This window comes from Triplophysa rosa, linkage group LG19, assembly GCF_024868665.1.
Source record: "Triplophysa rosa linkage group LG19, Trosa_1v2, whole genome shotgun sequence".
Classification (NCBI taxonomy): domain Eukaryota; kingdom Metazoa; phylum Chordata; class Actinopteri; order Cypriniformes; family Nemacheilidae; genus Triplophysa; species Triplophysa rosa.
In genome coordinates, this window is record NC_079908.1 from 14,116,939 (window position 1) to 14,131,024 (window position 14,086).

The 14,086-nt window shown below is 36.9% G+C and overlaps 1 protein-coding gene across 3 annotated transcripts; it reads right to left on the bottom strand.

Annotated features, from left to right (window-relative positions):
• Nucleotides 1-71: 71 nt before the first annotated feature.
• fybb (FYN binding protein b) lies at nt 72-14,018 on the bottom strand. 3 transcript variants are annotated; one of them, XM_057360039.1, is made up of 19 exons: nt 13,783-14,018; nt 8,806-9,748; nt 6,326-6,449; nt 6,188-6,231; nt 6,086-6,099; nt 5,952-5,998; nt 5,528-5,636; nt 4,917-5,076; nt 3,974-4,091; nt 3,820-3,839; nt 3,639-3,705; nt 3,369-3,479; nt 2,954-2,994; nt 2,805-2,874; nt 2,582-2,681; nt 2,268-2,421; nt 2,149-2,182; nt 2,036-2,064; nt 72-1,913 (listed from the first exon to the last, which is right to left on the bottom strand). In XM_057360039.1, exons 1-19 carry the CDS (start codon nt 13,789-13,791, stop codon nt 1,891-1,893), a joined length of 2,217 nt encoding a protein of 738 aa, XP_057216022.1. In that variant the 5' UTR covers nt 13,792-14,018; the 3' UTR covers nt 72-1,890. The 3 variants fall into 3 exon arrangements, with proteins under 3 accessions (XP_057216022.1, XP_057216021.1, XP_057216023.1); XM_057360038.1 differs by lacking the exon at nt 13,783-14,018 and adding an exon at nt 10,822-10,986; XM_057360040.1 differs by lacking the exons at nt 3,369-3,479; nt 13,783-14,018 and adding an exon at nt 10,822-10,985.
• Nucleotides 14,019-14,086: the final 68 nt, after the last annotated feature.

Sequence of the window (14,086 nt, forward strand, 5' to 3'; positions counted from 1 at the left end):
TATGGAATTCGGTAGCTTTGGGTGAAAGAGGAGATATTTAAAATTATTACATGCAACCAAAGACATCAACATCTTTCTTTCTTTCTTTCTTTCTTTCTTTCTTTCTTTCTTTCTTTCTTTCTTTCTTTCTTTCTTTCTTTCTTTCACACTTGTACTCATATACTCTTCAAGCTTAGAGTCTATAGCATGGCACAGACATTTGCTTGCATAAATAGACATTTGCCATCAGAAAGGTTTTCATTGTTTTGTTCGTTTGAGAATGTAATATATATGAGATGCAGTTTTGGACACACATGACCGGGAACACTGATGTACAGTCGTGGATGCACCAGTACAATACAATAATACAGGATGACCACTCATCCTTCACACTTGAGGAAAATTGTGTAAGCATATCTGAACTATATCATTAGTTGATGCATATGAAATTCACTGAACGTGCTCTTTAAAGCAGTGTCTGAAGCATATTGTACATATCTGTTAAAATGAAAAAGTGCACATTACCAAGAACATTTTTTATAAGAGTTGATTCGTACTTAGAATTGTTGTGTATCATTTCAATATTTCTCTTTTGGAGAGGAGAGATTCTGCAATACACGTGATGTTTTGCGAACAGTTGGTAAACTTTTGTACATAAAATTGTATTTTTATAAGCTGATGAGCTGTCACTGATATCTCACTTTATTTACTGTGCATTGTGCATGGCTACTGTGCTCAGTGTAAAAGCCACAACTGTTTTCTAAGTTATGAAGAGGTTACTCTTTGTCATTGTAGAACCACAAAGGCACCAAATATAAAGGCTGGTTTCCAAACTGTTGCACTGTTGTTTCCTTGAATTTTTCTGTTTGGTTGTGTTTATATCTGTTCTTTTCGATCTTAGCTGAGACCTATTTGTCTATTGTTATCAAACAAAGACCGAAATTAGGATTTTACAGCACATTTAGACCTAAATGTTGGTAACATGTTTGATTTTTGCTTTTGTTTAGCGAACCCTGCGCTTGGCTCCCTCTGTAGTTTTCACTGCTCCTTGCACAGATGCACAGTATGTTGGGGGTAACTGTAAAAATACATCGCTTAACTGTAGCTAAACGTCACTAGATGACGTCGCACGCGCATTCTGTTTAGTATCGTTCGGCACTTTGCATTTGCGTTGTCCCTGTTTTACGGAATATCACTAAAGAAGGCTGTCAAGTTCACTTCGCAGGTCATCTCCTTCCAGCGACTGAAACGTGGCCAAAGAAACAGCAGTGACGTCATCTCTGGTGTAACGTATTATCTCACAAATGATCGCGATTTATTTCATTGTTATGAAAGTAATAAAGTAATAATATTCCGCTAATGTTATCTAGTCTAAGGTTTATTAAGCGTCTAAGGCAATAAATAAATGAGTGGAAAGCTAATTTTCAGCTGCTTTGAGTTTAAACGAATCATGATCAGGCTGAATTTAAAGTAGGCCAAGTTAAAAACTAATTGATAAATGTACAGTATTAGAAAATGTGGAAAACGCTACAATCTTTTTTTTCTATTTAATATTTACATAAAAATGAAAAAGATGACAGGTTACACAATACTGCTTTTACATGAATGATGTACATTTGCATTAGTTGCAGCTTAGTTTTCTTGAAATCATTACAGAAAAACATGAATATGAAAACTTAATTAAGTGGCCAGTTTGCTACCTAATTTAGAAGCCATTATTTCCACATTGAAGTACCCATTTCAACAGCCATGATATCATGAAAGCACTAGGTTGTTCGGTTAATCCAATACAGCAAATGTACATGTTTCCATACCATAAATACAAATAATATCAGCTATTAAGAAAACAAATATAGGACCAGAAATAGGGAGCTGCACAGATGAAGTTCAGATGAAGTGCTGTGAAGATCTTCAGTCATTATCATAGATGCAGTCTGCAAAGACATCATTTTGTAAAGATGAAATGTAAAGCGAATGACTTTATCTGTCAGACATTTATCTGCTTTTACTGCTACAAAGAAGAAATACTTTTAAAATAGAAATGTTTTCTACACACCATCTCCAATGTCATCATAGACTTCATCACTGTGGAGAAAACATGAATCAGTTTTTGTGCCTTTCCACACATCAACAGTAAATTACATGAAATGTTATAAAAATGTAACTTACTCTTGTTGGATGTTGCTAATTGCGACATAGCCAACTGAAAGTTAATTTTACAAAGCCTTTGTTAAATCATGTTAAATAAATAATGTACATTGTTTGGAGTCACAAAGAATGTCACTTACATTTGCCTTCCTTGTTCCTACAGATGAATTTGTCAGGGTCAGATTTGCTGATGACATCCAAAATCTCCCCAGCCTGCACGGGCAGATCTTTCCCACTTCCCTTCTTACCGCTCGCAGTTGTTACTTGATGAAGCACGTGAATGTCACCATCATACTGGTGTAAGTAAATATCAGATTATTTCCTCAAAATGAATGTTTGCTATAAATATAATCAAAATTTCCTTTCAAGAAAGAACTCTGTTTTAAAATTTAATTATTAAGATCATAATGTCACAAATAACGCTTTTTCTTTATTAAACTGATTGTATGTGCACCTTAAACTTTTTTCGAAACTCCTTTTCTTCTTTCTCAAACTTCTTTTGCTTTTTTGGATCATCGTGCACTTTGGTCGCCTTTGACTTTGTTTGGGGAAAGCTGTATAATATATAAAAAAAACTTGTTACATTTTGCTTATGCACAGCAGTGCATTATAAGGTTGATTATTACAGAATATTTTATGTAACATTAATGACGAAGCACTTATTAACCTCCGTTTACCTGATAGGTGGTGGAGGGACTGGGCAGGGATGATCAACATCATCATATATTTCACCACCTGGAGCATCGTCTGTAATGTGATTGTAGATGTGTGGAGTTAGTGCTCATGTCACTGTTCATTTAAAGCCATGATATAGTGCAAAAAATACCTTTATTTCCTTCAGGTGTAAACTGTGGAGGAGGAGGAATGCTAAAAAATAGTTACATGTATGTAAATATGTGATAGTTCATGAGCAAAACCAACTAATTTGATGTAAACATATGAATTTACGATCTTGATTAAAAAAAATCAAAGTAGGTTGAGGAATTTCTTAAAAGATTCTGTAAGAAGGAGAGAGAAGGAAGGAATCATCCATATCTAGTAAGTTAAATACTACAATTAGAATAGCATTAATAATGTAAGTGAAATTTGGTCTTTGAATAAATTATTTGGCAATATTTTTACAGATGCAGTTGATTCAATAAAGCTTGCTTTGTTAGAGCAACTGGTTGCAATTGTACTCATTGCAGTGATTGGTAAGGGTTAAAAACGTGCAAGAATAACATTGTCCAAGGCCATCTTACGAATGTAAAAATGACTCATTATTGCGGATTTGGCTTTTTCTCCGGTCAACTGAGATTTTGAGCATATCCAAGAAGTTGCGTGGGTTTGAGGGAAACTTGGGATCCGCTGCACTATAGTTTCAGAGTAATATAGTATGGGTGAGATAAATCCATAATAAAAGTGGCCGAACAACAAACCCAGTAATACAGCCATGCACATACAGTATAGACACAGCATGCAACCGTAATAATTTTTATTATTTATTTATTTTAAACTTGTGTTGCTCGTACCTGATTGGATTAAGATTGGAGTCTGTTATGTCATCATACACGTCGTCTGGTGGTGGGGGTAAAACAACTATGAACAGCAGAGGGCAGAATTATTCCAGTTGAGTCCACAAACGTTAACCTTACAGCTGTGCTTCCATGTTTTGGTTGGTTTTTAGAAAAGAGTTAGATATTTTCAACTCACCCCGTTGACCATTCATGTTGCTGAAATATGAATGTATAGAAATATAATGTCTCATTAAAAAGAACAGCTAAATTGTATAATTATTAACTAAACATTTTAGACTATAAGAGAACATTTGTAATGTGAAGTCTGGTAGTTCTGTTTGAGTCATTACCCGTGATCATCCTGAGAGCCCACATCATCATACACCTCTTCAGTTACGGGAATAGACAGGCCTTGATTCTTCAACACGCTAAAGTTGATCTCGACCATTTCCGTTTTAACAAAACCAACTGAAATAAAGGTGAAAGATGCAGATATTTTTGGAACAGATTCTCACTTATTAAAGAATCATAAACCTGACTTATTCTTTTAGACATTCAGGCCTCCCACAAAATTATTAAATGTAAGCAACTGTAAAACTTAATGCAAAAAACTGTGTTTCTTTCTTCATTAGAATATAAACAGGATCATGAAGTGATCTGTAACTAGTTTGGATCAACATTTTGTTGTTATTAGGAAACTGTTCTTGAGAACTGTATACATTTTTATTTTATTTTAAAGGGGTCATATGACACGGCTAAAAGGAATATTATCATTTGTTTCGGATGTAATCCCATGTGTATACACGATTTAAGGTTTAAAAAAGCTGTATTTTCCACATACCGTGCATGTTTGTATCTCCTCTTTGCCCCGCCTCTCTGAAACGCGCAGATTTTTATCAAAGCTCATCGCTCTGAAAGGCGAGGTGTGCTATGATTGGCCAGTTAACCAGCGGTACTGATTGGTGTAATACTGCAAGCGTGTGACGGAAATGTAACGCCTCTTACCATATTTGAACATCAGGTTTCACGCCCACCTTACTTGCGTATACATTTGGGCGGTCTTAGTCAAATCATACCACGAACTGACGTAGATTTGTGGGGGTGTGGTTACACGGCTGAGCATTTGCTTTTTTTAGATATAATGCATCTTTTGTTTCCGACACTTTAATTTTTGCAATTTTACGTGTCTAATACATGGGCAATTTATAACACACCAAAGACACAGAAAAACACGTATTCGCGCCATATGACCCCTTTAATCTGTTCAATTGGTACTGTTGGATTAAAACTTACAAGATCCATCTTGACCCCTCCCCAGCCATTTGCCTTCTGGGTTGTCATTGATTCGAATGATATCAATGGATTCACCCTTCTTTATGGAGAGGTCATTTTTCCCACCCCTGCAGTCTGCTTTAGCTTTGACCTGATGAATAACCTGCAGAGGGGGTGTGAGCTGTGGAATAGAAAAAACAGCCAAAAATGGTTTTTTATCAGCAAGATGTAAAGAAAATCATTGTGAAGGCACATGTGGATGATGATCACACAGTTTACACACCCCTGGCTGAATGTAAAAGATTGACTTTTTTTAAAGAAACATTTAAAAACGTTTCTTTAAAAACAAGGAGAGATTTGCATATACTCCACAAGACAAAATACCCCAAATCTTCCATCCAACATATTGCCCCTCAAGAATCAATGACTGTTTGTAATGTTTTGTGATAATGTTTTTGGGGTTTCTTTAACCTTCTGCATGTTTGACTTCTCAACCACAATGCTTCAGTAATGTTGAGATCCAGGACTCATATACAAAAAGTTGCAAGCAGTACTGGAGCTGGAGGAACACATAATATAAAAAACCAACAGGACAATTTGTGTATTTTTACAAATATGTAATATTGGCTTACTTTAAACTTTTTAATAGCTTCTTTTTCTTTCTTTTCGCGTTCTTTCTGATTTTTTAGTTCTTGCCCTTTGTCTTGCTTCTTCTGAGGTTGACTTGACTCTGCAGCAGGCCTGTGGTAAAGCATTTTCGGCAAAAATCACACACACATTTCATACATTAGATGCCCAATTGCACAGTACAGTGAACAGTAGGGGTGTTCCGAACCAGCAATAAGCTTTATTATTGATTTTGTGTTAAATATTAAACAGAAGATAATGTTGCAAATAATTCAGCGCCAGCATATATAGTAGGTGGTGCTACTGCACCCGTTTAACATTTTCTTGTTATTGTATAAACATCATTTGGGATGCAATTGTTTGTGCTCCTGAGGTGACCTTTGTACATAATTTCATTTGTCAGCAATAATAGAGTATTAAACTGCTTACCAAGTGTCATCTAGATCCTCATATATCTCACCATCACTTCCACTTCCCTGTAAGAGGTAAAACATGAACACCTGTACCACAAACTACCAGTGTAGTGTCCAGTTAGAATACCTGTATGCATTCAGATCACTTACATCATTTTTCTGTCCTGTAAGGATTAAAAAAAGACATTTAATGATTTGCACCATTTGAATAATTTTGGCTCAGATATGATGAATTACCAAGTGTAGACCTACCCCCTCTCACACACTCCACATCATCATAATTTTCATCTTGAATTCTGTGAACAACAAACAGGATGAATTATAATCACATTGAAGGGAATGATTATAATCCTTCCCTACTAACTTGAAGGGAAGTATGTCATAACTCACAGAGGTCCTGAAGGTCGTGGGGGCAGGCTGGGAGGGTTGGGTTGAGAGGGCAATGGCGGAGCCGCTTGGTTACTGGGGTGAGAGGCTGGTGGGGGAGGGGGAGTTACATTCTTTGGGGCAGGAGCTGCAAGAAAATATTAAGACAGTTTTATAGAAATGAAAGTAACACTGAAGGCTTGCACTACTGTATGAGGACATGAGTGATTATGTGTTTTAAAGTTCACCCCAAAAAGAAAAATTCTGTCATCATTTACTCACAGAGAAACACAGAGAAAGATATTTGGAAGAATGCTTGTAACCAAACAGTTTTCTTGGTCACCATTGACTACCATAGTTGGAAAAATTGGATTCCAAAAAGATTTGGAACAACACGAGGGTGAGTAAATGATGACAGAATTTTATTTTTGGGTGAACTATCTCACAAATAACATGCTAATACTTAATCGCCGTCCTAGCCTATTCAGATGACAAGGTGATGATCTTTTAAGTGCCATACTGAATGTTACCCATATAACAAAATAAAACGGAAAGCCTTCTCTAAACTTGGTTCCCATTTTTCTGTAGTTTCCTTGTTTTTTCACTTCAGCTTCAAGTGAAAAGACAAACATAAAGGAGGAAGTTAGCTGAGTGCGGAAAATCTTGAATTTCCGTTATGTTGTTATTGGTTTCTGATACCAAATGCTTGTCAAAGGTGACATTTCAAATGCTACCCTTCAATAGTAAAGTGTTTATAGAAAATGATATATTCAGTGAATCAATGTTGTGTTAAAGGAGTCATATGACGCGGTTTCGTGTTTTCCTGTATCTTTGGTGTGTTACAAGTTGTTCATGCATATACAGTATTATACACGTAAATTGCAAAAATGTAAGTCTCAAACCAAAAGAGATGTTTTATTTAAAAGCGGAAGCTCATCCAAACCTGCCTAAAACGCCTCGCTTAAACACGCCCCCACATTTCTACGTCAGTTCACTAGAAGCATTGAAGAACACCGCCAAAAATGTATACGCAAAGGAAGAAGGCGTGCCTATTCTTGCTGTAGTGTTGTTGTTGCTACCACCATGTCGTGGAGACGCTGTGTATTTCATTACAAATAAAATACTTTAGTTGGGTCTTCCAAACGAGGACACAATTAGAAATCGGTGGTTAAGTTTTATTTACAACACTGTTCCAAAACAGCTCAAATCCAAAATCCGAGTGTGTGCAGCACATTAACACCTGGTTGTGCACAAAGGCTGTTTCTAAAAAGTGGGGCAAATCCAACTTTGAAAGGACAGTCTGCCGCTTCTCACTCACAGCCTGTAAGTACGTTTTCATTATTAAAGAATTTGCAACTGACTATTCAAACGTAAGCTTTTTGTTGGTGCTACGATCACAAATGCAGAAATTGTTTTCTGTTTACGAGGCTGAATCCATAGGGAACTGGATTTAGCCTTGTATCCTCTGGCTGTTCTCCCCTGAAACGTGATGCTACACAATAAAAGTCAATATAAGTCATTATGTTCAGTAACTATGTCCCCGCTGGATGCAACAAATGCCTCGTTATAATATGTTTTATTGGCTTTGTCGCGTTGCGTCGAGACACAGCGTCAAAGGCAGCTCAAGAAGTTAGCTATAGTTAGCTAATTGTTAAACCTAATAGTTTTTAAAAATAAAACCTTACCGATCTGTTACGCTCTGCTGGCAAAGTCGCGCTGCCAAAGTTGATTAAACCGCTTGGTCAAATGCATTTTCTGTATCATATTCGGGCTTGAAATCACATGCTACCAGTGACATTATAAACTGTCAATATGCTTTGAAGGCTGATGTTCCGAATATGGTAAGTAGCGTTACATTTCCGCCACATGCTTGAGGTATTCGGCCAATCGCAACACACTTGATAGCTGGCCAATCAGATTACACATCACTTTTCACAACGATGAGCTTTGTAAAAAATCGAGGCGTTTCAGAAAGGCTGGGAACAAAGGAGCAACGGTAATGCACGGTGTATGACAACTAATGTATTTTTAACCGTAAACCACGTAAACCCACTGTATACCAAATACACACAATAATGTTCGTTTTAGCCAACCAATATGACCCCTTTAAGAGCACAAAAATGAACCGTAACTAAACATTCAGTATTATCGTTTGATGTTATTTTCTTATTTGGGCAGATAAATGAACAGATATGTTTGATCTTTATTTCTCATCTTTATGGCGGTTTTTAATATCTTGCAATGCACATTTGCTAACTGTCTCAGAGGAATGCAGAGCAGTCACAAGTAAAACCACGGAAACCACTATGGCCCAAAGTCTACCGTGTCATTTTTAAGCAGTGGCTGCTTTGTGTAAAAAGACTTTGTGGCTTTCATATACGATTTTTTAGTTGTCATTGTTTTCTGTGATATACCCGAGATGGTAACTGACGTCTTACAGCTGTATGTGATATGAATGATGCAATGAAGCTATTTTGTCATAAGGGAGCCAGACAAGTACTCACATTCAGTTGCAGTCTCTGTTCCCTTCTTGAATTTCTCAAGATTGACTTTGGGTGGTCTGTTGGGTTTAGCAGGGGCATTGCCCAGGGCAAAACTATTGAGTAAAGGTTTCTTCTTTGGAGCCGAAGGGTCATTACTCCCTGTCTGTGCAGGGGGTCCTGCAGTTTTTTTTGGAAAGGTTGGTTTTTGTGAAGTCACTGGCTTTGGGACTGACTCTTGTCCGCTTGATGCTTTAACACCCTCGTTGACACTTTCCTCAGGTTTGTTGAAGCTATTTTTAACACGGAAGCTTGAGGGTTTCACATTAGATACTGAAGTCGATTTTTCAGCAGGCTCTGTGTTGCTGCTCTCCTCGCGCTGTTGCCGTATCATAGCCACGGTGCTTTTTGGTTTCGGTGCACATGGCATTTTTGGAGCGGCATGATTAGGGCTACTACTATTGTCTTCAGCTTTTGTTGTTTCTCTGACCCAGGGTGGCTTTACGGTAGCAGCCAGAGGCTTTGGACTCATGCCCTTTGAATCATTAGCCATGCCGATTGGGGAAGGCTTCTGTAGCTCTACCTTTGGAAATGTAACCTTCGGTTCAGAGTCCTGGGTTGAGTCTGGTGGTTTAGGTTTAACGGGAACTTTGAAGTTGTCTTTGTTATTCTCTTGTGTGTTTTCAAACTTACCAACAAACGTTTTTGGCTTCGGAGCATTGTGCATGTCTGGAGCGCTCTTGGCTGTGTTAACTGTGCTCTTTAAAAAGTTTGGTTTAGGTGATGAGGTAGTTGTAGCTCCGCCAGAGAGGGTAGATTCAAGAACAGGCTTCTTAACATGCACGGATGAGCCTGATGATAAGGTGGGCTGAACTGGAGGTTTCGGGCGAACCCCTGGATTGCCTTCTACGGATGCACTTCCGGCCTGGAAGAGAGCCATTATGGCTTTTACATCTGACTTGTTGTCCTGCAAGTGTTGATTGAAAAACAAAGTGTCAGGAACAGATGTTTTTTTGTTATACGTTTGATTCTATTATTAAGTTCTTATGCTTGTATGATGCTCTCCTTAAATAATAAGCACATGCAGAGTTGTTTTGACCGCTAGTTGGGTTTGGATTTGTACATATTTTTCCAAACTGTTGGTAAAAAATACAACTTGGCATATTTTGGAACGCATAATATCTAAATACAATTTTACAAACTTGGAGTAACATCATAAAGTACTGTTTTGAAAGGAAAGATATAATAACACTAACACCCTTTCTACACCGCGCGCAAGTGGCAAAAGACAGTAAAGATGACAAAAGATTATAATCGTCCCATCGTGCCGCTCGTGTCTGGTGTAGATACAGCCTATAGAGAGTGTGATGTTAGTTTGGCACAAATGCATACACAGTTTTATAGGAGGACAAATTTTGGGACAAATTCAAATGGGTCACACAGGTTTTGAGGTTTAAACATAACTGGTCCACAACTGGTCACTCATGTAAACAAAACTACTGTGTGGTTTATTTGGGTGTGTCACAGTTTGTAAAACTGTTCAATAAAACTACAGCTCTGAAACAATGCAATATGTAAAAAGCACTATAAAAATAAGTCCCAACTACAAGGAAGAATAATTCTGAGAGGTGATTTGATTGATGTGAGTGACATGTGTACATGAAGTAACCGTAGTTGTGTAATTCCAAGTAACTTAAAGTTCTGCAAACTTCACATTTTTCTACAAAATGCGTATTATATTGAAGGTGAGCTTTCAGTGGCTGCATTAAATGTAAGTTCTTTTTTTTAAAAATTATTGTTAATGTTAGGTTGTCAGGTTTTATATAATAGTATATCATTTTTTTAAATACAAGTGTTTTATTTTTCTTTGTTCAACTGTCTTTGTATTGCACACAAACAAATGCTCTCAGTTGATCTATAAAAAAATGATGCTCATCACTTGTCTGATTATTGATAGAGATTACATTTACACACCGTATAATTCAAGCAAACAGCAGATACAATGTAACAGTTTACAATCGCTATAAAAGCAGACTTTACCTCTGATTCTGGCTCTGCATTTTGTTGTAGTATTGCAGATTTTTCCATGAGAGCAGTTTGATGTCAACTAAACCTGAGCCCGGTCTGTGATCACACAGGAACTGAGAGCATTTCTCAAACAAAGCTAGCAGGAAGTCACTTCACTTACTTCTCACATACAAAATAATCATTTTTTTTACTTTTGATACATGCATAAAATGTGCTTGTACTTTAATACCACTGTGAGATAGCTTCAGCTGTTTAAGTTAGTTTGTCGGTTGGCTTTCATTCAAATTTTTCCCAATTGGATGCAAATCCCATTCTGCCAACAAAAAACTGTATGTCCATAACGTCTTTACTTAAATACAGTTATAAACCATACTTCTGTTCTCTCTCACAATCTGTTGAAATATATAGGAATCTAAAGGTGAACATGAGGGGGTTTGGAAACCATGTGTGACGCACCATTGGTAACTAGTGTCTGAATCAGGACAGACTTGTCACCAGGAAGAGCTGATAAGCATGGGACAAGCATTTTAATGGGACTGGTCTGACCCAGAGGTACACTCTGTGCTGTTGACTCACTGAGTGAAAAAGAGAAACTCTTAGATACAGGAACTAACATTGGTCAACCAATTACAACTTGACAAACAACAGTAGAAATTTCTCACAAGTGGAGTGAGTCTATTTAAAACATGTACAGTACAGTGCCATATGTAAATATGCACCAATGAACTAGATAACCACATGTATTGTAAATATTTCTGAACCAAAAATGGGTATGAAGAATGTTGAACAATACCCATTGACTTCTATATAGACACAAAATGTATAATGCAAGTCAATACGTACTGTGGTTTTCGGTTACCAACAATCTTTAAAATATCTTTTGTGTTCTGCAGAAGAAATAAAGTCATGCAGGTTTGAAATGACAAGACGGTGAGTAAATGATGACAGAATTTTCATTTTTGGGTGAGTTCCTTGAAATGTATAAATCACACCTGTGTGAATTTAAGAAAGACTGACATACCCAAATAAAATAACATTAAAAAGGATGGTTAAACACTTTTTTTAAAACAAAAATATTTGCATATAATCTTTTTTATATGACCTTTTAGCAAGTGAATTTGATCATCATGTCACAACAGCTATGTCCCAAACAAATAACCAAAAACACGTAACATGTTAAGCAAAGAGGAAATGCTTTCTCATGTTCTGCTTTTTCCAGCACTCCATTTTCTGTCATTTTCAAGATTTGTGTACGCAAATCGAGTCATTCATGAAGATAAATTTAGATTCTGTTTAGATTTATTCATGACCAGTCTTATAACAACAGCAATACTGCACAGCAAAATCGCCAGTGTTAAAAAGGGTCAAATTAACTCTCACAGTGTTTATAATCCACACTTTGAGAATGTGGATTATATACTGTATACACTGTGAGTGTTAATTTGACTTTTTTAACACTGGTGATTTTACTGTGTGTAAATGTCGTCCAACGTGCAAAGCAGGCTCACAAAAAGTCCACAGTCTCATTCTTTATAGGGGTGACTGACACGTTCTGTGTTTAGAAAATGGGATCTGGCATGTGTTAACATGTTTGTCAGAGAACCGTTCTTGGGGTTTTCGTGTTTTTCTCAGACAGTCATTGAAAACCAGCGAGAATGCCAGCGAGAAGGTGAATGAGGAGATTCCAGAATGTGACGGTTATGCAATCTGAAACAGGTGTTCACAGTTTCACTTTAATAACGTGGTATAAGCGGAATGGTTTGTTGTGACCAAAGAGCAAAACCAGAAATTAGACATTTTTCTGTGGCACACCATCTATGGATTAAAATAGCATTTAGGAATAGAGTAAGATCTAGCTAAAAATGTCAGAAGAATTAAGAAATACTGAAGTGTTTAGAGGAACTGGTTTGTGTTAGCAAAGCAAAACTAATACTTTAACTCTGCTGAAAAGACAATTTCTGATCAACATAAATGTTCATGTTTGTCCCAGATGGCATATGCTGGTTTGGTGCTGGGGAACTGGAATAGTCATCTTGTTCTTCTGGTCAAAACCAGAGGGAACTTGCTGGTTAAGTTATTTAAAAAAGGGTGCAAGAATGATTTTGGTTTTGGGATCTACTAGAATAGGGTTTCATCCTTGATTATTCACAAAAATCACATTACTTTTAAGATATTCTATAAAAACAGTCTGGCTCTGTTTAGTTATGGTCTTAGAAACCCCCTTCTTCCTCTGATTGGTCGAGCTGACCAATTCTGTTGTGATTGGTCACCCGTTTAGAGTGTGTTTCTGGAAATGGCGGCCCTTACCATAAACGTGGGCTTCACTTTCTCAGGTGTGAACACAAACAATTTTCATTCAGCTTTGCCCCATCACTTTGAGATTGAGTCAGACATAAAAATGGAGAAGGACAAGTAGTTCAACCAGAACCACCTTTTTTCTTTTTTGTATTTGTCTTATATATTTCAGATGCAATGTTATAAACCAGCTTCACAGACACTTTCACAATATCCGTGTATTACACAAAGTAGTTTCAAAGCGGATGATAAAGTCCTTGAAGGGATTATACAGCCATAGAACTCTACAGACTGGATCACACCGTTATTTATCTTTATATATATATATATATATATATACAGTATATATACAGTATATGTATATCTTTTTATAGATAAATAAAGTTACACATTCAAAATGTGAAAAAGCATAATAGAACCACTTTAAGAAGACCAATGACCAATGCAATGACCATGACTAAAAATAACTTTGCTGAAAGTCATCTTATGTACTGAAAGACTCCTGCATTATGGGTTCACCAGCTGCTTTCAGACAATGTACTATATTCCATCCATCTTTAATTCGATTTGTCTGGACCTAAATTAAGCCTCAGAATTTCCACAATTAAAACATCCATGAGACTACCTACAAAGCATTTACGCGGATAATTCAAGAAGAAAAGCAGGAAAAGTACTCACCATAGTCATAAAGCGTAGAAGGTTCTCACCAAAATGTTCAACTTAACTGAATGTATTTTTGTTTGCGTCAGTATATCTGTGACTGAAAATGCTTGCCTACTCCTGGCTACTTCCCCTATCTGCTGACTGACTGTTGCTCTGTCATCGCAGGAAGCCCTATCTCTCTTCTCATCAAATCTATTTGCCTATCCCATTCTGAACAACTGCTCTTTCCATACTCGCATGTATTTCCCTGCACTGCATGACTGTATGGAAGGAAACACGACGGGAGCATTTATTTATGATGATTTGATCATTGCCATAT

Bases quoted from the DNA above. Each gene is read 5' to 3' on its own strand.
- fybb (XM_057360038.1), bottom strand. From the start codon at position 10,869: ATGGAAAAATCTGCAATACTACAACAAAATGCAGAGCCAGAATCAGAG. The intron at 3,840-3,973 runs GTAATGACTCAA...TTCATATTTCAG, and splicing joins GGCTCTCAGGATGATCACGG to CAACATGAATGGTCAACGGG. The intron at 2,875-2,953 runs GTATTTTTTGCA...ATCACATTACAG, and splicing joins TACACCTGAAGGAAATAAAG to ACGATGCTCCAGGTGGTGAA.